We start from the raw sequence: 27,655 nt of genomic DNA, 5'->3' as shown, positions 1-27,655 counted from the left end.
GGCAGGAGTCCAATAAAACTATGTTTATAAATAAAAACAAGGAGATTGGTTCTGTTTTTATAAAACCCAGCGGGTAGGGCAGGGTGAGGCGAGGCAGCGAGCGGGGCTGGGGGGTGCAGGGAGGCAGTGGGGCAGTGCCACCACACTGCGCCCCACGGGCACGGGGAGAGGCGTGAGGGAGCGGGGGGCAGCACATGGGGCAGGCAGGAGGGCACGAGGCAGAGCCCAGGAGCAAAATACATTTCATCTCCAGAGCATAAAAGAACCGCAAACAGAAAGAGCGAAGGAGACAACAGGAGGGCGCTGAGGGAGCAGGCAGCCATGGCTCCACGTCTCCTTCCCACAGCCCAGCAGGAGCAGAGAGGAGAGGCTTTGAGCACCCATGAGAGAAGGAAGAAGGATGAGGGCTGAAGCAAATGACCCACATCTCCGTGTGGGCCCTGTGGAGCTGCAGCCCCTGCCCACAAAGCTCACATCCCCCCCAGGCATCGTACACAGGGAACGGAGCAGGGTAGGGCCAGCACCGTCCCTCTCTGCAGACAAACACAGGGGACCTCTGTGTTCCCCCACAGCGTGCCTTCCCTCACTCACTGGCTGCATTCTCAGCTCTCAAAGAGGTCCCACTGCTGTGTGGCAAGGTGATGGCAGGGCCACAGCTGGCCCCCTGTAGGCTACTTCGGGCCAAGTGAGCACTCACCCCTCGGCCCCAAGTCCCACGAGGCCCGTAGCCAGTAAGGCAGGGGGCACGGCCCCAGTGCCAAGGACAGGGCAAGGGGAAGGAAGGCTCTGCCCCAGGCAGACCTGGCCCAAGGCCGGGGCACAAAGGGGAGGCAAAGGGCAGCATCTCCCCGTTCCCCACAGGCACTGAAGCCGTGGAACATTCAAGCATTGGCTGAAAGGCAACTACAAAGGGATTTAAAATTCATGTAAGGCTGGGCCCGGCTCCCCTCTCAGGGCGTCTTCCGCTAGGGGGAGAAAAGCAGCCATCTTCAGCGCCATGCGCGCCCAGCGCCCTTGGAGCTCCGTGTCCTCCAGTCGGGCCACGCCACGCTCCAGCTCTCCCCCCTGCGGGCGGCAGGCTCAGAGAAAGTCAAACACCCCGTAATTCTTTGCTGCTTGACAGAAGAAACACAAAAGGGTGAAAAGAAAGAAGAGATGTTTAGGGCGGAAGGAGTGAGGCAGCAGCGACACACGGGCAAGCAGCACAGGGTGCTGGGATGGATGCGGATTAATGGGGTTAGAGAGGATGGCAGGAGGGAATTACCATCAGGAGGGAATAACCATCAGCAATACATGAGTCTGGTGGCGGGATGGGCTGGTGGTACGCAGCAGGCCTGCCAGGCCCGTCCACCCCACTTGAGGAGGGATTAGAATCAAGGTTTAGTTCCATTTATTTTTTTTTCCCTTTTTTTTTCTTTTAGTTATCAAGACAAAAAAAAAAAAAAAAAAAAAAAGGTCCCAAAAAACAAGGAGGAAGCCAGGGCTGGTCCTAGGAGACAAACGATGGGGATGGAGGGAGGAAGGAGGGGCAGCAGACAGACAGGGGACGGGCGCTTCACATTACATCCACAAAGAACTCACTGGGGTTGCCCATGGCCATTCGGAAGGACTGTCTACTGGCTGTCAGTTCGGGGGGCACAGAGGCCAGGTCGCGGCCCGGCGGCGCCCCAGGGGGCCCCATGGCTGACGGCGGTGGAGGCATCAGCAACATGGGGGGGCTGAAGAGAGGGGGGAGGCCGGGCGGCCCGTACGACTGCTGGCTGTGGTGGCTGCGGATGCTGTGAGCCAGAGAGTGCTGGCTACGCTGGCTGTGCTGGCTGGCAGGCACCGAGCGCTCGCTGGCTGCACGCTCACGCCGCATGCTGCTCCTCGTGGTGTGGTCTGACTCGCTCCCGCTGCCGCCGGACTTGGACTCCCCGGTCTTCTCTCTCTCCTTCCTCCTCTCGCTGCCACTGCGATTGGAACCACTGCTCCGGCTCCCTGCAAAGTACACATGGTAACGTTAGGAATCAACAGGGACAAGCCAGGAAGAAAGGATGCTTCTCTATCCATTAGAGGACTTGAGCACACTGCAGCACCGCCATCTGCCTGCTCTCAGGCAGTCCACGCTCTCAGTCTCTCAATGCTGAGTCACATAACCCTTCTGGAATGCACCAAAATGAAGGCTTTTATGCTTGCTCCCCCCATACATAAGGTGTTGCCTAAAGGAGCAGCCTTTTCCTGCTGCATCTGCCCACACAGGCACGTTTTGATGTTTTCCACTCACCTTCACTGTGCTGGCTGCCTGCACTGCCCCCTCCGTAGCTGTAGCTTGGGTCAGGGAAGCCGGGATGGGGGTTGTATGGGTGAGGTGGTGGATACTGATATGGGAAAGCCATGGGCCAGGGTGCAGCTCCTGGGTGTGGGAGCGGAGCCAAAGTGTCCTGATCCGAAGCACCGCTGGAGCCATCGTGATCGTGAAGGGACAGATTAGCCATGTCTGCAAGAAAGCAGAGAAGAGGGGTTAAGCCAAACGGAAAGACAGCCACATGTGATGCTGAAGCTCCATGTCCACCCTCGCAGGGATAATGATGGGGCACGCAAGGAGATTAAAGGACTTGGCACGCTCCCTGCCATGAAATACAAGCATTTGCGCTTCCTGGCTGGAAAACAGTTCGGCTGGGCAAAACAGAACTGTCACATCAGAAAGGACCACATCACAGCTACCTTTTACCTCACCAATTAACTCTCCCCAGCCCCCTCATTCAAGCAGGACTCAGTTGTCTGAGCACCAGCCCCTTTCCAACCCTGGGAGTTCAGGGCCTTCAAACAGTTGGAAAAGACTAAGAATATGCAGGTGAAAGGATCACGGAGCAGGTGACACTGTCCACGCTGCTTCCAACTTCACAGCTCCATCAGCATGACAAACAAGCTGGGATATTCTTCATCCCACTCTACCAAAGTCTGCAGAACAAGGAGCTCAGTCTGGTGGCAATAACTGTAGGTATGCCCTCACGGTGTTAGGAGAGCTCTGCAGGGCTCTGTCCCCCTTCATCTTTGCCCTCCCACCCACACCAGGCCGAGAGCCAGGTGTCATACTTCCGCAGAGGTCCCCGAAGATGTAATAGCACTGTTCAGAGAAGGTGATCTTGTTCACGGTGTGTCGGATGTAGCCAGCCTTCAGCAGATTGCTGGCGTATTTGCGGGATTCACGGCGGTCCGTAAAGCCCTCCACATGGTGATACAGCCAGTCCACCACATCCGAACCTGCCACCAAATGTCAGAGTTAAAGACAAGCAAGAGGAAGGCAGTGGCCCTCGAAGCAGTGGGCCGCAAAGCTGGTTAAAAGCATAAAAAAGGGACTTCACAGACAACAGTTCAACTTGTGACGATGGCTTTGTTAAGTCAGTTTACACTGAAGAGATCCTCCCTGCATGAATTTTTTCTTGGGAAACAGACCACCCACCCCCCACTCCCTGCCTCTGCTGGAAAGCAGCACAGTCTCTTACCAATGAAGGCATTGGGGATGGTGATCTTCAGCCACATGCGATCACGCACCTCCAAGCCTGACTCTGGTGAGGCCATGGCTTTGACAATGGTGGCCATGTCGCTGTGGATGGACAGGTGAAAGTCATCGAGGCCTGTGACGCAGACAAAGGCAAGGGAAGCAGAGATGAGAAGAGACAGAAAAGACAACAGTGCCAAATGGAAGAATCACACACATGGGAGGAATGGGCCAGGGAACAATACATCGTAGACAGCCCTGCGATGCATGCTGACACAACCCCCTGCCAGCCTTCAGATGGTATCCTTCACAAATGAGTCATTTCTTAACGTGCAAAACCCAGGCTGGAGTTTCCTTCCTTCCAGCCAGATCCAAGTAGCTAAGATCAGCTAAGATCCCAAGCAGCTGCATGGGAATTTACTGCTCCTCATAAACTCAAACTTCCGTCTTTTTGGCCCAGTTGAGCTCTTCAGACCCTTGCTTCAGGGCTCTGCACACTGGAATTACCCAAAATCTTGAGAAAGCGACGAAACCAGCCCTGTATTCTGCAGGTCCCTGCCATACTACAAGACTCTGTCCTGCCCTATCTGCCCTCTGGGAGGGTCTTGCTCCAGTGACAAGCTTAATCCCTCTGGCCTCACACTGCCAGGTGGCAACCCCCAACTGCTCCCTGAGCCTTTTCTCTGCAACTGCCACAGCTCCTGGACTGCATCCAGGATCTTCTACCCTTCTTAAGTAGAAGACTGAAAAAGATAGTTTAAATTCATCCAGCCAGATCTCCCATTGATCCAAGCACCTGCCTGGTGAGAGCCATCTCCCACCCGCTTCCTTGGCAGAGCAGACCTTGCCCAGCCCAGCTGTCCCCAGGCAGATGTATTGCTCCCCTTAGAGCACAGTGAAGGTGTGGAAGCCGTGCAGCGGGAGGAGCACGGAGGCACAAGGACTTACGTTCGGTCTCTGGGATGGAGCTGGTGATGGAGGAGCTGGTGGAAGTGATTGTGCTCATGGATGGACTCATACCGTACGCTGGGTAGGTGCCAGTCATCGCTGCTGTGTGAGACACCCAGGCTGCTGGGTCAATGGGCCGGATAGGCTCACCTGCAGTAAAGAAATCAGTTAGCTACTATAAGAAATTATCTCTTTATCCATTCAACCTCACGGGAGGGACAGGGACTAAGCACAGCCCATTCCATCCCCAGTATCTGCCGGGACTCACCCGGATCGGAGCATGGAGAGTCTGGCCCAGCCCAGATCCGCTGGGGAGCAACTGGGAGAGAAAGAAGAGAGGGAGGGTCAGCAGGAGAGGTGCAGAGGGAGAGATCCCCCTATGGCTCAGGGAGGGGTTTCTCTTTCCTCTGGCGCTCCAAGCAAGTGACCTCCCTGACCCAGTGAAACGCGTCCCCAGCGTGATGTGGGAATGAGGGCTGGGCCTATGGGCCTTTTGGACTGGGAAATGCATAGCAGTCTCCCTACAGGAGAGCTGAAAACCCATCAAAACCCAATTCAGTGCCATATGGAGCCACACACACACACAGAAGAGGAACAAGACAACAACCAAGTAAGCGCTTAAGGCAGGGCTCTCACATGAGCTGGGCACCAGCATTAAGGGTGAGTCAGCTATCCACTTACTCCTGGGTAACGAGAAGCAGCCCCTGGGGCTGGGGTCCCAGCACTTGGCCACCGTCAGGGTGATGGGCCTGCAGCAAAAAAGGCAAAAGTTAGAACAAGAGCCTGGTGGCACAAACCCCTGCATGATCCATGGCATTTGCTGTATGCTGGCTCTCTACTGACAGACAGAAACTGCCAGCTCAGTGCCCTTGCTCCTGCCATCCCCCTCCCTTCACTTTGGCTATAGGTTTCCTTAACAGCATGGACAGAACAACGTGGCAGCAGTAATCCTACTGCTAGCCATCCAGAGCAAAAAGATGACACAGTATACCCAGAAAAGGGACGTACACCCCAATTCACCACCACTACAATGGCTCCAATTCCTGCTTTGGGCATGAAAACCCAGGAAGCAAAGCAACACCCAAATCTTATGCTCTGAGTTCCTGCAGATCTGCTGGCAGAGGTGGCTGGAAGACGTGATTCACACACCCCAAGCACACACTGTGCATCCACTCATGGATGTAAGGAGCAACCTGAGTACCTACCCCGGCTTGTGCACAATTTCTCTCAGCACCCGCACAGCATCATCATTGCTCATGTTCTCAAAGTTGATGTCATTCACCTGCAAACAACACAAAGGGGTGAATCTCAGAGATGTGACCAGAGGCCGAGAACATCACACTGCTCAGCAGTGACTCAGCTTCCCTCTTCCAAGAGCAGCTTCTTGGGTTTAGCTTGCTTAAGTGCACAGGGAGGCTTCTGGGTCTTTTCTTACTACTATTCTAGTCTCAAAGATGGAGGTACGTGGGTGTGAAGTACCTGCAAGAGCATGTCTCCCGGCTCAATCCTGCCATCAGCTGCCACAGCACCGCCCTTCATGATGGAGCCAATGTAAATGCCTCCATCACCACGCTCGTTGCTCTGTCCCACAATGGAAATGCCCAGAAAGTTATATTTCTCTGCAGAGACGGAAAAAGAAAGAAGTAAAACACCATGAAGCAGCAGGCACGAGCAGTCCTAACTTCAGGTAAACCATGTGCTAATAGTCACTTCTACCCCTCTCTCCTAAAATCCTGGAATGCAGAAAAACTCTTGAGATACCTGAATGCTCCAAGATATGCTATTTTCCTAAAGAATCCATCCCCTCACACTTACTCATGCGTGTTCTCTTTGCCCCCTCCCCAGTTCCCCCTCCACCACCCATCTTGTGCTGGAAAGACTGCAAGCTCCAGGCACACCTCCTACTCACCCATGTTTAGTGTGACAGTGATGATGTTCAGGGACATGGTAGAGTCTGTGATGCTGCTGAAGGATGATGACTGCAACGTAAAGAAAACACGAGATGTCACCTGGTGCCTCGGTACCATTCCCAAACCCAACTCCATTCACCTGTACTCCTTTCATCCTCCCACGGCAGCACAATCACAACCCACAACTCCAGCCTCATGCTAAAAGCTTTGTAGAGCCAGAGTGCATCAGCCACAGCCCTTCTGACCACCCCACTGCCAGGAGAAGGTCTGTGGTCCCACATCTTTGTGCTACACTGGCCCCACTGAAGGGTTTACAGCACCGCACGAAATCTCACCGCTTGGATTCAACCTGCTCAAGGCAGTGCCCAAAGCAAATGCATCTGAATCCCTGATCAGCCCCAAAGAACTAAGTGGAGAGATCCACTAGGCAGCCCACTTTGCCCTGCACTGCCCTCCCCAGGATAGCCAGCCCCTGGGTACCCGCTCAATGCGTGGAGCCTTCTGTTTCCGCCTGCGTCTCTTGTGCCTCCTCATTAGACGGGAAGCACTGCTTTGCTCTGTCGAACTGCTAAACCTAGAGGCAAAAGTATGAGTCAGCTCTTCTGCTGCTGGGATGATGGCTCTGGCAGCAAGTGTCACAGAAAAGGACATGTGGAATAGAAGATTGCAGGAGAAGAGCATGTATGTGGGAGACAGACAATAGCACAGGGGCTCGCTGAGCGAGTCAAGACAGTAGCAGGTCTGCGCAAGGACACTGGCACCCAGGATTACTATGCCCTGCAGTGGCATCTCAGTGCTGAGAGGTGGTGGGAAGCCTGTGTTCTGCCAGGACCTAAGTTCTCGTACCTGCTGGTGGAATCATCTTCGTCTGAATCGAAGAAGCTGGTGGTCTCCAGCTCACTGCTCATGAGTGTGGAGGAGCTTTCGTACCCGCCCAGGTCTCGGCGCCGCTCTCCCTTCACTGTCCCGTTCACTCTGGGTGCTATGAAACAACAAAACTCAGCATGCTTAAGACAGGAACAGGAAAACAGCCCCATCCCCTCTGCAGGGCTCAGAGCAACATTCTCAAAATGAATCCCCCTCAAAATCCCATCTAGTACAGGCCAGCTCTGAGCCCACACAAGGATCAGGCTCATTCTCTGTGGGATACCTCTTCTACTGCACTAGAGAACGGGGAAAAGGCTGATGGGCCACTAAGAACAAGGCTACTAAAACTGCATAAGACTGCTGCAGCTGGTCCTTTGGTAGACCATGGAAAGAGTGACAAGGCTACATACAGCACAGTCTGCTTTTCAACTCAGGAGTGAGGCACTGCTGCCTCTCTCTTGCTCCTGGAGCACTTTTACAGGAGATGTCTCTTTTACCCAAAAGATTTCATCACCAAACTCTGATGCAACATGGCTATTGCTTCAGACCACTGAACAGCCCTTCTGTGCTGAGAAGGTCCTAGATAACAGGCAGAGCTACCCCATACATGCAGCTGGTGACCCCAGCTACGCCCAGCAAAGCTCTTGCCATGTTGTTAGCACTCACCATGCTCGGGCCCATCTTTCCGACGAGGTCGCTCCCTTTGCGATGACACCACTGAGTCTGTCTCTGTCTCATTGTCCAAGTTTTCCCGACTCCCCCCAGTATTAGGGCTACAATGAAATAAAGGGACAAATAGGTCCAGGAATGGCTCAAGGCGGCTCTCTCTCTACCACCTAGCATGAGCCTGCACCCATCAGCTGTCTCCCTCCTCAGAGGGGCAGGAGCAGAGGTGGTGGGGAGCAATCACAGCACATCTAGGAGCACAGGGCAAGGGACTGTGGGAAGATGTCAGCTCTTTGCCAGCTTCCCTGCACCACTTTCAGCATGCCTTTGCTTACCGAATAACACACCCCCACTTTGAATCTGCTCCCAGTCCCACCATCGTGCCCTGTGGCTGGCTGTGATTCCTGCCCATTTGGATAGGAGTGTCCCAGCCCTTGCTCTTCCCACCCTGACTTACAGGAAAGCCATCGCTGGTCCCTCAGAAAGCAGGACAGGTGTCCAGGTAACTTACTGGAAAGAGGGGGGCCTGGAGTCTCCAATTCCTCCCGTGCGCTCCATGGAGGGTGGCAGCTCTGTCTGGTTATCGGCACAGACTGACCCAGCATCCGAATGGGAACCCTCTGCAGATACCAGCTAGAGGGATGAGAGACAGAGGATGAAACGGCTGAGGGAGCAGGAGAACACTTGCAAGAGCAGCCAAACGAGTTGGCTAAAAGCCTGTCTGGCCTGGGATCTCATCTCTGACAGCAGACGACAGCAGATGCCCAGGAACGGGTATGGAACAGGCCAAGCATGTAGCAACCTTCCCCTCAGTGCCCTCCCAGACACTGGCTATTTATGTCTCAGGAATTCTTGACCCAGTAGGGTAGCCTGGGTGGCCAGCAGTCCTTCTTAGAGACTGACATCACCTCCACACTCACACTGCACAGTTTTTAAGCTCAGGTAACCTTAACACATACCCTGTGGCAAGGAGTGGATTCCCCTTAGTTATTCTTACATCAGAAGAGGGCAGCCACCAGTCACTCCTTCCCTCTGTTTTAAGCAGTCTGGCTTTCAGGCTGCGGGACCCAGCAGGAGTTTCACATCCCCCACCCATGGGAGGTGGGGGTAACAGAGCTCAGGGCTGAGGCTTTGAAACTTCTGCACTTCCCCTAGTGCAGAAATTCAAGACAGGGTCAAAACCCAGGAAATACTTCTACTAGCTACACTTTGAGGCAGTCCAAGCACAGCTACTGCTCTGCCTCTGGCTGTAAGATAAATCACAGATTTCAGGGCTCAGGGAATGAGATGGAGCCTCTCCTGGGGAATGGGCTCACCAATGGGTGAGAAATCAACTGAAATCGATGAGCCCAGCTGAGCTCAAAGCAAAGTGGTTTCCTCAAAATCACTCCCTATGCAGGTTTGCCCTCCCACCACCTCTGAGCTGCACTATGCTGGGTTAATTCCAACTGGGCAGTAAAGCAACAAATAGCCTTTTTCTTACAAGATATATTCTGGGACCTTCAAGGCAGAGATGAGAGAGGATCCAGGGAATGAGTTCCTGGGGAAAGGCTAGAGCTTGCCAGCAAGGGAAGATCAATTTCCATCTTTAAGAGCTTTCCAACGTGTCTCTTCTTTCCTGTACTTGCGTGCACCATGGCTGTTCCCTGCACAGCAGAGGCAAGCAGCGGGGTGGCTCTCTCCCAGCACTGGGGGGGCAGCAGTGCCCTGCACCCTGATCTGCTCCTGTCTGGGTCAGGACACAAGGATCATCAAATGGGCTGGATCCAACTGTCAGCTGCTACCTGAACTGTAACACTCAGTGCAAATCATCCTTCTGAGGACTGGGGATGTCATGACGAAGACCCCACAGCACATCATCAGGGCAGGGAGAGAACAGTCTGCTGCCAGGGAGGAACTGGGAACAAAGATACCAAGACAGAGCACCCCGACAAATCCTCACTAAGGGAGCAGACAGGGCAGAGAACACCCTGGGGTGTCAGAAGCTGCAGAGCCCGTCCTGCAGGCCCTGGGACAAGCCCAACAGCTCCTGCTCTCACAAGTGTCTAACCAGCTCTTGTCTCACACCCAGCTCAGCCTCCCTGCCTCCAGCATGCCCCAGGCACACGCCCAGAGCCCAGCTCCACTCCTGGCCCCTTCTAGTCTTCCCAGGACACATCCCACTGCCCGAGGGCTGCATCCCTGCTCCAGCTGCCACCGCCTGGAAGCACATGGGAGCAGGGATGCTACAAGTGGTCAATACTGCCTAGGGAAAACTGATAGCGCTCAGTGCTCGAAGGTCTCAAGTCAAGACCAGGCAAATAAATGCGGACAGAAGGAGCCAGCTGCAGGCAGCTGTCAAACTGTGCTGAGGGGAGGGGGTGTTTCGGAGCAGGGGGAATGCTGCTGCCTTACTCCTGAGGCTGGGATTTCCTCCAGGGAAAGTACTGAAAACCACCCTACACTTCTCCTGCCTCATTTGCTGTCAGGAAATATTCACTCAGATCCCAGCCCCTATCTTTCCTTCTAGCTAAAATTAGTACCAAGTTCCTAAAATAGCCTCATTCCAGCCTGTCTGGCACAAGCAGCGAAGCAAATGCTCTCCCAGTCCTAAGCCACTCAGAGTGAGACGCAACAAGGAGAGAAAAAGGCTTCATCAGATGTGCACAGAGGTCTCCAAGATCGCTGTCACCCTCTGTGCAGGAGTGCTGGTGGAGGTGCTGACCCCAGGCACCGTGCCCATGAACAGCCAACGTTTCAGAGGCTGCAGGAGCACAGCGTTCCAGCAGGATCAGAGCTCATGCTAATGCTCCGTGGGCAGCTCAGACCCACCAGTCCCCTTTGAGAGCCACCGCAAGGAAAGCCAGCGGCTGCACAGAGATGTGAAGCACAACAAAGAGCACAACGGGTTAAAAAAAAAAAACAACCAAACATAAGCAATGGAAGGGGCTCAGAGCCTCTGGGATGCCCTGGCAGGGCATGTGAAAACAAAAGGCTGCTGGAAATGGAGGAGTGGGGAGATGCCTGGGGCTTGGGCAGCCACTAGAGGGAGGGCAGCACAGCCTAACTGCTCTGTGTGGGAGCACGAGCCCCTTGTCCTGCAGCTTGCAGGCAGCTCGGCACTCCTCAGTGCCACCACTGCCTCACTGGTTCATGCAGGTCTAAGAATTTAGGCCTTATCCAGCCCGATTTGCAAGAGCCTGGAGATTTTTTCCCTGTTTATGGACTATGTGTTGGCACCTGGGTCTCAGTTCTTATTGCTGGGGTAGATTCACGCAACCTGATCAGCACAAACTGCAGCTCAGCAGAGGGGAAAAAGGGACGATGGCCTGTGGAGACCAAATACCCTCTTCCCCCCTGTGGGGCACAGGCAGGCATGCGGGCAGGGGGCAGAGCATGTGCATGGCACGGCACGAGAAGCTTGTTCTGCAGCTGCCCAGGCAGTACCTTTCGTCTTCAGGGCAGCCCAATCCAGTCGGCTTCACCAGCACTAGAGTCACTTAAGCCCTTTGTCACCGGAGCAGGACTTTCCTTGGAAAGCTGACCCTGCCGTAGGGGCACACGGGTTACAGGCTGGGGCCACCACCTTTGACAAGTAGCTCTTACAGCCAGCTCTTGGCAGAGGCATCCCACACCTTGCCTGGCATGGGAGACCCAGCACCACACAGCACAGCCTCCAGCAGAGAGGCTAGGGGATGGTAATCCAGTTCATCAGCTTCATTAGCAGTTAGCACTTCAACAGCACAGAGCAATCCCCGTGCTTTACTTGGTGCTACGCAATCAAAAGATGGCTTTCAGAGGGAGAAGAAGAAGGCAGTAAGATAATGTAGGGCCGTGCTTACCCATGACACCACCCGGCCATTGAAGCAGGGAAGCTTGGCATTGTCATCCGAGATTTCCTCTTTCACCACCCTGTGAAGGAGAGCAGACTGTTAGAGTGGGACCCAGAACCTCAGGGAAAAGGTGACCTTCCTCGTGGGGGGGGGTGCACCAACATACAGCCCAGACATGGGGAGGGGGCAGAGAGGGGCTGTGTGACCCCCTCTGTGTCACAGACACCACAGCCAGGTTGGAAGGGAGAAAACCAGGGCAGGACAGACTCCCTTTGGGTGCATCCATCCGTCTTGCTCTGCACTCAGTTTAAAAAGAAAATAAAGTAAAGCAAAAGAAACCAACCAAAAGAACCCCCAGATACATTTTTTCTGCTTATTTCTCAAGAAAATGCATAATTTACACCTCTGTTAAAAAGATCTGAAATCATCGCAGCCTATGCCAGAATCATCGAACAGATGAAAGCGGAATACACGAAACACGCTGCCTCCCAAACGCTCCTGTTGCTTTTTAATTACATACATAATATTTCAACACGGCATCACGCCTTACAGCTGTGCCGCCATGGCACCTTCCTGCATTACACAAGCAGCTGCACTGCTATCACTTCACACTGAAGGAGCACTGATTTCCCCCAGCAGCACAAACATCCGTTTTCCTCTGTGTTAAGTATCTCTGGTCACCTAAAGGCTTTTTCACCACTCAAATCCAACCTGTAGATTTGCTCTGTTTAACTAACACCATCCCCGAGGTGCAGACGTCCCCATTCATTGCAGGGCAGTTGGACTAGATAGCCTTTAAAGGTCCTTTCTAACCCCAATGATTCTACGATTTAACGGCAAAACAGTCTTCAACAAGCTCAATTCCCTCTGTGCTCAGTGACAACGAGGACACAAGTGTGGGACAGCCCCCCGGGCACCCAGGCCAACCCTTCCCAGCACAGGCGAGCCGCCTCTCCCCGCTCCCGGTGCGCACGCAGCCGGCCTGGCCGCGCTCGCATCCATTCATGCTGTCGCCAGTAGCCTGGAGCCCATCCAATTCCTAGAGAGAGCTCCAGGCAGAGCCAACTTCCAGCGCTGCACGCTGCATGCTCGGGGACACAGAGTCAGGTCTGTGGCTGTAGGGACGGGGTGATATATTTGCGGGGTCAAGGTGAGCAACCGCTGGGCGCAAACGAACTGTTCCTCTTTCAGCAGGGCAGAACAAGCAGCCTCTGTCTGGGCACTCGGCGCTCCGTCACCTCGCTCCTGTCCCAGACACCCTGGGGTCAGCACTCCCTGCCCACCTCCACAGAGCGCTCCTGTCCCGGCCCCATTTCTCACCCCCCAGCTAACAGAGCGGGGTGAACCGTGCGCTCAGACTCCGCAGAGCAAAAGCTGACAGCGGAGGGCTGTGCACAGGGATCCCCCTGCAGCTCTGCTCCTGGCTGTCGGTCCCTGCACCGACCCCAGTTCTTGGGATGCAGCACTCCACAGCCCTGAGCTGCACGGCTGTACTTTCGCCTGCGCTCTCAGCACTACGGTGGGCTGAGCAGCCTCTGGGGGAGCTGTGTGCGGTGCCACGTCTCTCTGGCTCTTCTCAGCGGCCATGCGGGGAAACCTCCCCATGCATCAGCCCTGAGCTGCGGGGTCTTTTGGGACTTCCCAAAGGGCAAACCCTTGGGTGGTGTTCCAGCCCTCTCCTTTCTCTAAAACTGATTTAGCAGCCTGGGGAAAGCATCTGCTCCACGCTGATCGCGGAGGGACTGCTTTATTTTTACCACCAGGACAGCCCAGTTTGGGATCTTCCCAGGTTTGCAGCACTGCTGGGGGTTTGTACAACACGGCAGGGAGTGAGGGATGGCGAAAGCTCCCTGCTGGAGGGCTGCAGCCCGGGCGAGCCCGTGTCTGACCTCCCCTGGGTGACAAAAGCTTCGCTCCACGCCGACGTGCTGCGGACAAACCCCGCGCTGGGCACCCGGCCCAGAGCTCCCAAGTGTTCATCTGCATTGAATTTTCCAACAAAGAGACCTGCAGGAGGGAGGGAGGGAAAGAAGGAGGGACGGAAGGAGGCAGGGTGACGGGGAGGCAGGCAGAGTGGGCGGATGATTCAGCCTCCATCCCCAGCGACACAGGGGCGGCTGTGCGGGGCCAGGCCGAGGGGGAGGAGGGGACGAGGCTCCGAGGCTCTGGTTGCTGCAGGAGTCGGGCTCGGGTTTTGCAGAGGAGAGCGGAGCCTGCCAAGGCTGACACAAGCAGCACATCTGCTCCCATGCAGCTGGGGGAAGGGTGGAAAGGGAGGGGAGGAAGCCCGGCTCCGGCCCTCACCCCATCCCCACACGCCGGATAAAGCCAGCAGATCCTCTCCCTGCTGGCTGGGAAGGTGCCACGCTCCCAGCTCCCCTCCTGCTCCGCTGGCAGCCAGCAATGAGGACGCGGGGATGGGCGGGCAGACGCTGCCTTCTCTAGGGAGTCCCAGAGCGGTTCAGGAAATTAGAGGGTATTTTATATCACGCAGTCATGTCCTAGGAATGAAGGGAAGGTGGGGAAAGAGCGAGAGTGCGCACAGGAGAGGAGGAGGCAGTAAAAGCCATCTCGCAGAGCGCTGCGCTAGAAGCCGCGCTGAGGTTACCGGCACACAGCTGCTGAGCTCCATCCAGTCTTCCACCTCCCTCTCTCCCCTCCCTTCGGTGGCCTCCAGCCCAGCACAGGCTGCGGATACAAGGCAGTTTCTAGCTGCAGCCAGCGCAGGTCTCTCCTGAGCAGGGCCCGCCAACCACAGCGGGTCTGACGGAGAGCTAAGATGGAGTAGCAGCAGCTGACTGCCTGGGGAGAGAAGGAAGCCCAGAGGCACAAACCAAGGCTCGGCTGGGAGCGTTTGAGCCTCAGCCTTTGATGCTCAGCAGGCTCGGCAGCAGTCGCTGCTCCTCTCCAGCAGCTCCGTCCCCCAGTTTGCCTACCTGAGGGCAGGATGCTCGGATAACAGCAACCACAGGACGCAGCAGCGATGTGAAAAGCTGCATTTCGGTCAGCACCAAGAAGAGACGTGAGGGAATGGACCCCCTCACCACGTCAGACAGCTCGATGGTGAGGATGAAAAGGAGTTTTGTCACCGGGGGAGGTGCAGGCATTGAGAACACAATTAAGTGTTGACAATTGCACGTTAAAAAGAAGATGTAAAACCAGCAGAGCAGAGGGGAAAAAAAAGATCTGTTCCTTTGTTCAGTTCAATTATTGATAGCCCTTCACAGAACAGTGACATTTCTTCCAAGATCACAAAGGCAAGAAATTAAATGTTGACATTAACCCCCTCTTATAACCCCCACAAATGCAGCCTAGGCAGATCACACCTCTGACCTTACCAGCCCCCATCTCCTGCAGAACCACAGGAAAAGAATGAATTAAGTCAGGAGACGTTCCTATCTAATAGCACAGGCTTCAGGCATTTGCACACCAAAAAAAATGTGATCTCATTTTCGAGTCCTGTAGTACACACACGCCTTAGGGCAGGGATGTCGTCTCCAAACGACCGTATAGATTAATGATGCTGAACAGCACAAGGAAACACCTTCATGTGTTAGTATCCAAATGCAAGCACCGCTGAGCTCTGGAGCAAAATCCTCCCTTCTCCAGGATCAAGCACTGGGGCCATGGGGATGAGCTCTGCAGTCTTATCGCCACAAGAGAGAACTGGACAGGGCAATTCTCCAGCCCAGCTGAGATGTCGGATGGGAACTCTTTGTTAGGTCGAGCCCAGACATGGCACACGTGCTTCCTGCAGGGATCCAATCCCTTCCAGGGCTGCAGGTCCTACCCAGGAATACACAAGTGTAGCAGGGAGACCTTGGGCTTCACAGCAAGCAGCCTGCATCAAACAGGATTAGAGGATTGGAGGTGTCTGCCTCCATAAGCTGGGGAATTCTTTGGGTCTTCCTCACTGTATTTTTCTCTCTCATGCAGGGGAGGAAGAGAACGTGGGATACAAACTGTGCGGTATGCTGGGGTGAGAAGGTCTCTCTCTGTAAACAGAGACCACCATTCCCCATTTCAAAGCCCCTGACATGGTATTTTCCACTGTGTCTCTACGCCATAGTAGCAGAGGGTAAAAAGGGATTGCAGACCTGTGGGTGTTTGAGCTCCATCAGAGCCCTCCCAGGGAGCTGCTGTTTTCCTCCTGTCACCCACAAGCCCCACTCCTTGTGCCAGGGCAAAACCCCCCGCAGCACTGCCTGTACGTGGGCTCCTGTCCAAAAACACAACACAACGATAACACAGCTCAGCACGGAGCAGGAGAAGCCATCTCTGCTCTCCTAGTAAACCCAGGGCAGTTTACAAGGATTCCTCAGAGAGCACATCACCCCATTTCAAGCTACTGCCTGCACTCAGGAGCAGGGACACGGTGCCTAAGAGCAAAAACACGACAACAACTTCTTCCATTTTCAGCCTGACACATCTCCAGCCTCCCTCAGCCACACTCCCAAAGCACCCCCATGCTTGCTGTGCTATCCCCTCGATAGTCACTGGCGCAGGAGCTGCTCAGACATCTGAAATGGCAACTGCTTCTCCCCAAGAACTCCTACCAACACACTTACAATCACTCCACTGGACATACACCAGGAGATGCTTGGCTCCGGCAGGACCTGTGCTCGCTCACCAGGTGGGAGATGACAGGCTTAGCGCTCACCTAGCCCAAAGACTGGAAAAGGAATGGCATTTGGGACCGAGCTGCCCGACCTTGCAGGCCTGCCCTGGAGCACTCCTTATCAAAGCGAAGTTAAGGACTTGGATTTCAAAGCAAGCCGACAAGCCCCTCCTGCTCTGCAGTGCCCATCTGGCTGCAACAAGGCAGACAGGACAGCCTTCACTGACCTGGGGGAAGCTGTGTGGGGCTGCAGGAGGCACCTCCACTAATTCATCCTGCCCAACGAGCTCTCGATCCCAGAAGGCCGCTGGGAGCCACCATCAAAGGAAGCATTCTGCAGGGCCCTGAAGATTGGGTGACACTTTCCCTTTGAATTGGAAATCAGGACAAACGGACCAGCCTGCAGAAGCCCAGCCAGACTCTTCCCTCTGATTTCAGCTCCTCAAGAACTCCAAGAGCTGTCTGCACAGTCCAGCACGAGGGTCACCTGCACCGCTTGCTTTGCTCTCAAATGTTGGGTGTGCTGTTGCTCACCTTCCTTGCAGAGAACAGGAACTCCAAGCTGGGAGCTGGGGCAGGGAATGGGGCAGGGAATAGGGCAGGGGAAGCTCAGCCCGCACTGTGAGGAAGGTGGGACTGGGCCTTCCTTCCTTTCCTGGCCCTTGGCGGGGGGACGCCAAGTCAGTCCTGCTTTTTCTTAACAGCAGGCAAAGCTCCTGCCAAAAAAGTGCTGCCGCTGTGGAATGTGCTGGGCTAGCAGTACAGCTCATTCCTGGAAAAGCATCAACTCAGTGGGAGAGCAAGGAGAGGAGAAGAGGGGGAAAAAGGGAAGAGGGGGAGGGTGGGAAACGAGCTCTGAACACCCAGACCTCCCCACCTGGAAGGCTGGGAGCTGCTCCATGGCAACCTGCTTGCCAGCACTCCCCGGCCACAGGTCCCACAAGGCAGCCCTGCCCAGCACCTGCCTCTGCTCCCAGAGCACCTTTCTGCTGGCCAGAGTTGGGCTGGGAAGGCACAGACCTCAGCAGACCTCCGTGGGGAAGAGCGAGGTTCATTCCTCCCAGCGTGCTAACAATCATTTTGTATTTAACAACGCACCTCTCCTAGGAAGTGACAAATCAGCCTCTGTTCACATCCTGCCCTCAAGAGCTGACCAGCTCACACTTACCCTCTCCTGACACAAACAGCTTTGGGGTGTCCCAAGGAGACCTGCCCATCCTCCCACCTGGTGGGGAGAAGGGGCCGAGAAGGAGAACAGATGCTGATTGCTCCTACTCTCCCTTGTCCAGCTGGGCTACCAGCAGCAAGAGCTCTGCTGACTGGGTCTACCATACAGACAACCCCTATAAAAACAACAGGGAGTTAATAAAGCTCCAAACTTGACGTTCTACCACAAAGCTTTTGCCAAAGACAGTGAGAAGGATTCATGCAAAGAAGAGCCTTGCAAAGCTGTGGCAGCTGCAAAGCAGCAAAGACAGAACACTGCCACTGATCACAGGCTATTGCAGCACCATGAAGAAAGGGCAAGCAGTGATACCACATCCCCACAGCCATGAAGTGCTGGAAGAAGGAGAGAGTGTGAGGGGACCTGAACGGTCAGAACCACTTCTGAGCTTCACTAGGTCAGGGACACGCGTCCTTTTCCTTCACCTCCAGAACTTGGATAACTTTGGCAAAATATTCACTCTCAGGAAGTCTTCAGCAAGCCAGGAAGAACTCGGAGGAAAGAATATCATAAAAGTCACACTTTAAAGGCTCAGCCTAGTGGTAGACAACACCATTTCAAGGCAGAGGAAGGCTGGCTGCTTCACCTGACCTCCTACCTTTGATGGTAGGAACGGTACAAGTATTCCCTGTACAACCAGAGAGCAACTGGAGAATATTTAAGTAGCTTTCCATACGCTTCATCTCTTTTATCTAATACCAACCATCTTTCCTTGGAGATATGGAGCTGAGCAACACAACGAGCAGAGCAGTCTCCTACCAGGCTCCATTTCCCCAGCCGGCTGAGCTCGTCCTGCAGTCAGCACGAGCACATTCTGTTCAACTGCTGGAAGGAAAGGATGAGATGCTCCCGTCCCAACCTAACCAAGCGTGTGCTGGCACACAACCCTCAGCTCGAGATCCAGAAATCGGGTGACAGCTCGTTGTAAAGCAGGAGCCAATCAATTACTGTAAATTGAAAGGAATCTGATTAGCCAAGAAGCAGGGAAAAAGCGAGCTGTCTCCACCCTGCTGCTGGTTTATTCTCCGCAGTGGAAATTCCCACTTCTCTTTCTTGTCTTTATGAAAGCCCAGAGGACTCCTCCTGACATCGGATGGATGTTCTGCTGGATAAAGCTCTCCACAGGCAGCCAGGAGATGGTTCTTTGCCAAGGACTCCTCCAACGGAGCTGCAGAGCATTCCTGGCACGGGGTGCAGGGACGATCTGGAAGGAAGGCGTTCCTGCGAGCAGCACAGCTTGTGCCATTCAGCTGCCTGTCTAAGTGATGACTGGCATTAGTAAGTAGTCTGAGCAAGGTGTCATGGACAGAAGTCAGCCTGGAGCCTGCTGCGACTTGCCTCCCCACCAAGGAGCCTTTTCAACAGGAGGAAAGGTTTCCCTGCAATTTAGAAGCGACATACCCCACCTCCAAGGGAAGAAACCCAGCTCAGAGCTGCTTCTCTCTGACTGCACATTCCTGAGCCTGACCCTGCCGCACAGCACTGCAAACCTCCCCACCTGCCACCCCAACAGCTGCACCGTGGGCTGGAGAGCGGCCAGCGGCCTCCAGGAGTCACTGCCACACGTGATGCAAAACACTGCTCTTGCAGAGGATCTCAGAGCCAAGGCTGCCAGCAACCAGGTCCTCCGAGGATGGAGAAGCGTAACAGAAGGCAGCACAACCTGTTTGCAGTTACAAATATCCTGTAAGCTCAGTAACAGCCATTAAGTGGTCACTGTACACATTCACCTTCACCACGCGTCGTTACTGCAAATAGGGCCATTTCCTGGGTCGGTGCATCTGCTGATCAATCCAGTTACAAGACCTTGGTTTTGAGCTTCCTAATTTCTGTGATATGGATATCGGATTTCCACAAAGCACCTCTCCTCCACTCACATGTGAAGTCACCACGAGCACTCTGTGTCAGCCAACAGGGAGCTCGCACAGCCCCCACCTCCAGACAACACACCTACTACACAGCTCCCTGTACCAGAGCACAGGCACCGACTGCACCAAAGGCAACGCTGTAAGAAGAGACCAAAAGGTTTGGAAGCGTCCCAGGCTGGCAATACCAGCCCATCCAAAAAGACCACCGTAGCAGGACCCCAGACTCACGCATGGCAAACATGCAGTGGGTCCGAGCCAGCTCGGCACATGGGACTCAGTGTGCAGCCCCATATAGATGCTACATACCTGTGCAATACGTACCCGAGCTGCCCCTAAGGAAACCCAGCCAGAGCGTACCTTAGGCTGAAGCAGGTGCTGCCTCCTGAACTTCCTCTGTCCCTTCCAGGATCCCTGGGCAGGGAATAACTGGATTTATGTAACCTAAAGAGTTTCATCTCATTCCACAGCTCACTCTGGAAGGAAAATTATCTCACACGAGCCCCTTCAGGTGCATTTACCAGCTCCCTAAGACAACAGGGAGGCCTGCCACAGGGCCGTGCAGCTCCTCAGAGCCACAGGAGTCATTAAGAATACATTCAAATGATCCAACGCAGTGCAGTGGCAAAGCTTCCTGCACAGGTTCCCAGCACAGCACAGCCCCAACCGGGCCCATGGGCAAGTCTGTATGAATGGCACAAGAATACTGGCTGGGCTGGGCAGGGCTGAATGAACTGGGACAACTCGTTAGCTGCATGCAAACAGCAGGATGGAGTTTGCATATCCATCACAGCTTCTGGAAAAGAAAAAAAAAAAAAAAAAGCTTCAATGTGAGAAGCTGCTGCACCCTGGGGCCAAGACAGCAACCAGCCATCAGTACAGCAGCCTTCACCCTGCACGGCCTGCCACCTGGAGATGAGGAGCACCCCAGCCTCCTTTAGCCAAACCCTGAGCTCCAAGGCTATCACAGAAACAGCTGCCAACCACCAGAGGGGCCACGCAGCACACCAGTTCCTCTCCAGACACCAAGGGCAGGTCACAGAACAGAGGAAAGCCTTCCTGCACAGCAGCTGGTGCCAGTTCTTCAGGAGCAAACCTCTGCTCCCCTAGCAGCTCCCATCCTCAGCCAGGACCGGGCTCCCACTGCGGCGATTCGGTCACTGCTTGCTACATCTTCTTACCCTCCAGTTTTCTCTTGAGAGAGCCATGGGCAGACGAGCCAGGAGATAACCAACAGTGTACTCAGTAGGGCAGGGTACCAACCACTGCTTCTGCTGCCTTCAGTAGCCAGCCTGGGGAAACAGTGCCTCTGGCACATGTCCTTCAGTAAACAACCAATACAGCAATGACAGCCCCAACCCTGCCCCGTGATATGGGACTACACAACAGGAAGGTCAGCATCAGGCATCTCTGCCTGCCAAGGCCCCTAGAGAATTGTGACCCATCGCCGGATGGGCTCAATGTTATTGCTACCAAAAAAAAAAAACCCCAAAACAGTGATGGAAACAAGTGAAGCTGAGAGCTTCAGATCAGAGGCTCGGGGAGATATTAGCATGGCAGCTGCGTGAGCTTTCCAGTGCAGCTCTTTGCAGACAGCAAGACTGCACAAAAGCTCACATGCACTCCCAGGGCATACAGACCAAGTTAGGGCTCACCCTGCTGTCTAACAGCTGGGGACAAACAGTGACACAGCCATGTGGTGCCACATCCCCTCCTGGAAAACCACTGGGGTCACAGGGCAGGCTCCAAACAACAAACAGGGGATGGACGGAGGAGGAAATCCATAGGAAAACACCACAGAAACACAGCCCTCGCTGCTGCCTCATCAGCTGTGCGGTGCAATGCAAAACTGTGTGACAACACGAAGGCAATTTCCTGCAGGCACAGCTCTCCTCCGTGGGCTTTTACACAAATAACCCAAACCACAACACTGTTGTATCTATTTGGATGCAGCCGAGGGCGGAGGAGCAGCAGTTCATCATGGCAGAGACCCTCAGAATCCAATCTGCTCTGTCAATACTCAGCTCCCTTTTTCCCTGTGCGTCCCCAAGTTGGCCAAGAACAAAATGAAGAAACATTTCCATCAAAAACATAACTGCAAACAATACCTCTCCAAGTAAAATGCTGGTTCTACATAGCACCGTATTTTGGTAGAAATTCGTTCAATTAAAAAAAAAAAGAAAGAAATCCTGACCAGCTCCGGCTGCAAATAAGTTCAATAGCTGCTGTAAAGCTTCATTGTTTGCATAGTACAGACAAGGCCTCAGGGAAATTGGTCTGCAGCCCAATTTGGCTAACTTGGCTTTCAGAACACCACCCCTGGGCAGAGAAACCAGGCTGTGACTGCCATCCAGCGTGGCCTTCACAAGCACAGCCATAACAGATGGAGCCGGGCACCTCCAGAGTCCAGCTGGGTCTGAGCAGGGAACAGATGGAAGAGATCACAAAATCGCCGTGTCACAGAATGGTTGGGTTGGAGGGGGCCTGAAAGCCCAGCAAGCCCACCCCCACCATGAGCTGATTGCCCCCAGCAGCTCAGGCTGCCCAGGGTCCATCCAACGTGGCCTTAGGTACCTGCAGGGATGGGGCACCCGCAGCTCTGGGCGGCTCCCCTCAAGTACTGGTTAGCAGCTCCCTGCCAAACCCTTACCAGCCCAGGAGACAGAGGCACGGGCTGCATTAACCTACATACAAATGGCCCCAAACCATCTCCAGCAGAGCCTTGCTCATGGGGTCAGAGTACCTCCTGGGAGCAGGCAGGGAACCACGTTCCTCTGGAGCAGAGAAGAGGAGCAGTGCTGTGGCTGCTCATGTGCCTTAGTGCTGCTCTCCAGCAGCTTCGCTGGTCTGATCTCCAGGCAACACTTCCACCCAAGGAAGGAAACGTGCCGGGTATGAAGCCACCTCCACCCGCTGTGCCCCAGAAGGCAAGTCAGGGTGGGCATAGACCTGAAAGTTGAGCCTTTCTTAATTCCAAACAGACAGAAGGAGCAGCTGGCACAGGTTCAGGAGCACAGGTCACCCCATCTCCTCCAGAAGTAGCTTGGGAACGTTTCTCATCACCTCCGGATCCAGGAGAACATAGGTGTTCTGATGCAGTTCTAAGTCCTCTGAAGGGCTCAGGTTCGAACTGCTGTCCCACCACTCACAGAGCTGAGGACTGGCCGGGAGCTGAGATGCAGTGGCCACAGCGCAGTGGGGCAGCGCTGCTGCTGACAGAAGCACTGAGCACGCAGAGGAGTCACGCACAGATGTGGAGGAGCTTCAGCTCACTTACAGTCTCAGCACAGACTTCTTGCCAACCCCTCCCTGTGCGATACCCACGCTGACACGGAATCACCATGGGAGCACGGGACAGGCAAAGGTCTTCTGCAGACAGGAAAGTTTCCAATTCAAAAAACAAAGCAAAAAAAATGAAGCAACTCCCCCAGGCTCGCACTACAAAGACCTGGCAGGAAGGCAGGGGCACCGTGCCAGCGGGCTTTGGGACTGACACCACTTATTAAGCTCAGGATCCCTCCCCCAGCTCCGAACGCTTCCAGCCAGAAGGACAGTCCCTCCTGGCATTGAGCTCCAAAAAGGATCCTGCAATAAAAATAAATCACTCAGCCTTTCAGTGAGCGTCAACGCGTTTCCCCACGCACATGTGCAGGGGGTGAGGTCGCCAAATACCAATGGCATCTGACCCCTGTGCTGGGAATTCCAGCAGCGCCCGCTTTGTTCTGCCTCCAGAACGCTGCCCTAATTGCTGCCTCGTACCCGGCTTCGCAGGGCAGGTGATAATTAAGCAGGTCTGGATTAGATACCGGGCTAAAGATTAGTTCACTACCAATTTCCACTTGACAGCTGAGACCTCAGAATCACCGCAGCTCTGAAGCTCAAATCGCAATCGAATCCTGCAGAGAAGAGGGAGAAGGCAGCAGCGGAGCAGCACCGCCCCACACTGTGCCCCAAAGCTCCGGGTCCTCCCAGCAACGCATGGCTGAGACCCCCGTGCAGGAGGAGCAGCCCTTCAGCTCACCCTGACCAGGCAGAGAGAAGCAAAGCGATCACAAAGGATGCTCTGCCCAAACGCTTTCTCCACACAGTGGGGAAATTCAGGCTTTCAGACGCCCTGGGGTTTATGGACGAGGAGACAGAACCTGAAGCCACGCACAAAGGCCTTGCCTGGATGCACAAATCACACTCCTTTAACTGACACTGCTTTGAAAAGCTTCACTTCAGCGTGCCCCTATGGGAACCCCTTTACTGATAGCCGATGCTACTCAGCGCTACAAGAACAAAAACAAGTCGTGGGATACCACCATTCAACTGACATAAGAACATCTCCAGCTGTAGCAGCCAACACTCCGAGATCCATACAAACGTCCTCGTGCCCACAGAACTCCCAGCGCCAGGCGGGCAGGACGAGTCACACAAGCACTGTGAGAACATCCACAGCACGGATCAGGAACAAAGGAATCCAACAGCTGCTGCAGAGGTCCCTGAAAGGCTGCGGGTGGAGAACACAGACCTCAGCAGTGGGCAGAGCACGGCACTGCCCTCTCTCGTGCTGACCAGCACACAGATCTTACCTGAAAAGCACAGGATGAAAAGACTTAAGCCAGAGACACAAAACCTTCCTCGTCCGAGCAGGGCAAAGGATTCTCTCGTACTTCACAGCACATGCACACCAAGTAGCTCAGGTCCAAGAAGAATACACCACGTCTACACGCTGCTGAGCTTCCGCCATCGGTGCTCGGCCCTTCCTGCTGTCTCCAGTTCTTGGATTAGCAAAACACGAAGCCAGCGTGGGTACAAATGTCCACACCTGAAATCACCGCTCCGCACAGCTGGGCTCAGGCTGTGCTCTCTACGTGCTGAGGCAAAGAAGCGCTGCAGCTCTCCTACTGCTCTCCCCTCAGTGAGATAGATGAACTCTTGTTTCTCCTCCTTCCCACCTGGGCACGGCACCGCTCTTAATCTGGGGCTGAGCACTGACCAGGATGAGCCCCTGGCACAGCCACACAGCCACCCTGGAGAGCCTCCGTTCCCATTTCCAAGGAGATGTAAACACTGAAGCTGCTCCATCACTGCCCCGATTCTCAGGGCAAACAAATATTAACAAGATAAACAAAAGAACGAAAAATCCCACACACCAAGACTGCAGCTGAAATGCTGCCCTGGGGACGGGCAGGCTGCAGGGAACGCTGGGCTGGAGATGCACGGCCTCCGGAAGGGAGGAAGAGGGAGAAACCCATTCAATCTGGGCACCAGAGGTGAGAGGAAGCGTTGGATTAAGCCTCGCAAGGTCCCTTCCAACCAAGCAGCCACGCTGTGATTCTATGAAAGGGGCTGAGGGATGAACGCACAGCCCTGCAATGCCTTTCTTTGGCACACGGCTGCTGAGCACAGCCAGCATTCATCTCTTGCTGGTTTTCACTAATCGCTCTGATATTTACAGGCTCACATGGAGCAGCTGAGGTTCCTCCTGCCCTTCTGTCCTGCCCGTCCCTGCAGACCGACTGACTGCTTTCTCCCGGACACCAATTAGCAGGGATCCCAAAATATTTCCAGTGCTGCCTGGGGCTCCAGAGCATCTTGGAGACAATGCTGCAGCTGGACTGCTCCAGCCCCTCTCTGACAAGGAGGAAAGACCCAAACAGCTCTACCCTGCTGGGGCAGCCCCGGTGTCACCAGGAGAGGTTTCTGCCCTCCATTCCATGCAGTGCTTCAGCACAACGGGGCAGGACTTCACCCACAGCCCAATGGACCTCTTCCAGCTGCAGAATCACCTTCCCTTCCCAAAGTCACTCCTTCCCAGAGGAGCTAGCTGAAATCGTCCTCATCTCCCACATTCCTGTGCATCTGACCTCATTGGGTCTTCCTGAGCCATTCTTCCCTCTCCCTCCTCGGATCCTATGTGGTTTATCTTCAACTTTCATTAATCCACCATCTGCCTCCTCTCACGGAGCCTTAAAGACACAGAGGAAGATGAAAAGGCACAAGGCAGAACGTTGCTGCCACCAGACCCCTCTTCCCAACTGGAGACGCTGCTATTTATTACCAAACTTTGTTTATAGCTGCGCAGACACTCTCCCACCCACATGGCAGTATTTCATTCAAGACAAGCTTGAATTCACTTCAAGAACATTTCAAAGGATCCCAAAGCATTTGTTTACAAACAGCGTGCGCTGAGAATGGAGAATTCACTTCTCCTACCGCTGACACACGGTTCCCTCGGAGCCGAGGAGAGGCAGCTGTTCCGTAGCACCCAACAGCTGAGGGACAGGAAACCATCGGCCAACAACTGATAGCGTAGGGGAGATTTATGGAAAATGAGGGCCGAGGACTTCTCTTTGGCTGCAGAGAAAGGGGGAAGCTGCTGAGGGCTGCAGCTCTCCTCCGGGCCTGGAGGAATGCAGGGAGGCGAAGCGTCCCAGACTGTGGTCTCAGGAATGACTCCAACTTCCAAGCCTCATCTGAAAGCTGGCACCTCCCGAGCTAACGGGAACCTGGGCACCGGGATGGCTTGGCTGCAGAGGGGAGAGCACCCCCTGCCGAGGCAGCCACACGGCTTTCCATCCAAGCCCCAAACAGGCCCAGCCCTGTGTAACTTACGGCAGGAGCCAAGATCGCAGCCCAGGGAGGCATTTGGCGCGGCACGAAGACACTGGGAAGGCTATAAAACTGAAAGCTCTCTGCAGTCCCGGCCTCCATCCACGAGACCTACTGTAAACACTTGACCTTCAGAGGGGAGAAAAACGCAAAGGGAAGGAGATCGCGCAACTCTTTCAAACAGCAAAGCGCTCGGGATGGTGACGGGTCACGTGCTGTGGAGGCCAAGAGAAGCCCTGATGGGAAGGGAGCTCCACAACAAAGCCAGAGGAGAGCCAGGGGTGGGAAGAACTCAGGCAACACAAAGGGTGTCACCAAGAAATGAGGGCCAAACAAAGGGTCTCACTGAGATCTGACCTCGTGGGGCTCCCCGGGGCAGTCAGTGACTTCAGGGAGATGGGAGGCAGCAGCTCCAGAGCAGATCGGCCAACACAACTGTCCATGGTAGGAGCAGGGCTGACTGCCTCGCATCCAAACAACTGCACGTGATGGAAAGAGCAAAGAAGCAACCGTGAACACGCGGGTGCTGTTGGAGAGCCGCCCCAACAGGGAACACGACGCAAGGCTGGGCTGCTCCCCTCTTCCATGCGGACCCGCTGTGGAGATGGAGCAGGGGACATCTTGTCCTCTTAGCCCAGAGCCGGGCAGCGCACGGAAAGCTCTCAAACCCCCTGCGTGAGGGCAGGACATGGCTGCTCCCCTTCACTCATCCTTCCCAGAGCCGAGGAGGGGAGAAGGGACTGCCAAAATGGACGGTGCTCCCCAAAATGGATGGGAGGAGAGCCACGCCGTCCCGAGCAGGGGCCGCGGAGGGAGCGGTGCCCTCGCACCCTCCCGAGCACGCACAAAGGAAGGCGCCCGGCCCTCGGGGAAAGGAACGGCGATGCTCGGGGGACGCCGCCGCCTCTCGCGGCGCCCCGCGCGGGGACGGGGCGCTCAGCCGGGTGCCGCCGAGGCCGGGGGGGGCTCCGCGGGTGCCGCCGCCACGCGACGCGAGCGGGGACGCGCACGGCGGGGACCCCTCGCGCCCCGTCCCACCGCCAGGCTGCGCGGCGCGGCGCGGAGGAGCCGGCTGAAGCACAGCCCCGCGGAGGGCCCGACCCGGGGCCGCGCTCACCCGAAGTCGTCGTCCATGGACTTGAAGTAGAACTTGTAGTTGGGGCGGTTGAGGAGGCCCTTGAAGTCGCCGAGGGTGACGCGCTCGGCCGGGATCGGCAGCTTCACCAGGTACGGCGTCTCCTGCTCGTCCAGGTGGTAGATGATCTTCGTCTCGGCCGCCGCCATGGCGCCCCTGCCCGGCCGCCGGGCCCGCCGCTCCTCCGCCCCCGGCCCGGCCCGAGACCCCCGGCCGCCTCCCGGCCGCCTCCGCCGCGGTCCCGCTCGGCCCGGCCCGGCCCGGCCCCCTCCCGCTTCGGCCCGGCCCGCCTGCGGCCTGCCCGCGCCGCTCCCCCCTCGCCCCTTGTTCTGCGGGTCCCAGCGCCGCCCGGACGCACCGCGCACGCTCCGAGCCCGCGGCCCCGCCCCCCGCCCGCCGCCCCGGCCCCACCGGAACCGGAACCGGCGCCCCACGGGGCCGCGGCCGGACCCCGCGAACCGGGCCCCAAAACGGGGAGCCCCGGCTGCTTCACGCCACGGCCGCGTCCCGCAGCACACGGCGAAGGAT

At 55.5% G+C, this 27,655-nt stretch overlaps 1 protein-coding gene across 5 annotated transcripts; it reads right to left on the bottom strand.

The window, feature by feature from the left end:
- Nucleotides 1–8: 8 nt before the first annotated feature.
- DVL2 (dishevelled segment polarity protein 2) lies at nucleotides 9–27,494 on the bottom strand. Of its 5 annotated transcripts, XM_046898841.1 has the most exons (17): nucleotides 27,110–27,296; nucleotides 19,756–20,191; nucleotides 11,697–11,766; nucleotides 8,387–8,508; nucleotides 7,876–7,982; nucleotides 7,189–7,324; nucleotides 6,823–6,916; nucleotides 6,342–6,411; nucleotides 5,912–6,051; nucleotides 5,638–5,714; nucleotides 5,114–5,181; nucleotides 4,701–4,751; nucleotides 4,433–4,582; nucleotides 3,489–3,620; nucleotides 3,079–3,246; nucleotides 2,267–2,479; nucleotides 9–1,980 (listed from the first exon to the last, which is right to left on the bottom strand). In XM_046898841.1, exons 2-17 carry the CDS (start codon nucleotides 19,851–19,853, stop codon nucleotides 1,556–1,558), a joined length of 2,121 nt encoding a protein of 706 aa, XP_046754797.1. In that variant the 5' UTR covers nucleotides 19,854–20,191; nucleotides 27,110–27,296; the 3' UTR covers nucleotides 9–1,555. The 5 variants fall into 5 exon arrangements, with proteins under 5 accessions (XP_046754797.1, XP_015147048.1, XP_040561625.1 ...); XM_015291562.4 differs by lacking the exon at nucleotides 19,756–20,191 and having other exon boundaries at nucleotides 27,110–27,494; XM_040705691.1 differs by lacking the exons at nucleotides 19,756–20,191; nucleotides 27,110–27,296 and adding an exon at nucleotides 12,425–12,444.
- Nucleotides 27,495–27,655: the final 161 nt, after the last annotated feature.

This window comes from Gallus gallus, chromosome 9, assembly GCF_016699485.2.
Source record: "Gallus gallus isolate bGalGal1 chromosome 9, bGalGal1.mat.broiler.GRCg7b, whole genome shotgun sequence".
Classification (NCBI taxonomy): Eukaryota; Metazoa; Chordata; class Aves; order Galliformes; family Phasianidae; genus Gallus; species Gallus gallus.
Note: the sequence above shows the minus strand (reverse complement) of the source record. Positions and strands in the feature narration are given on the sequence as shown.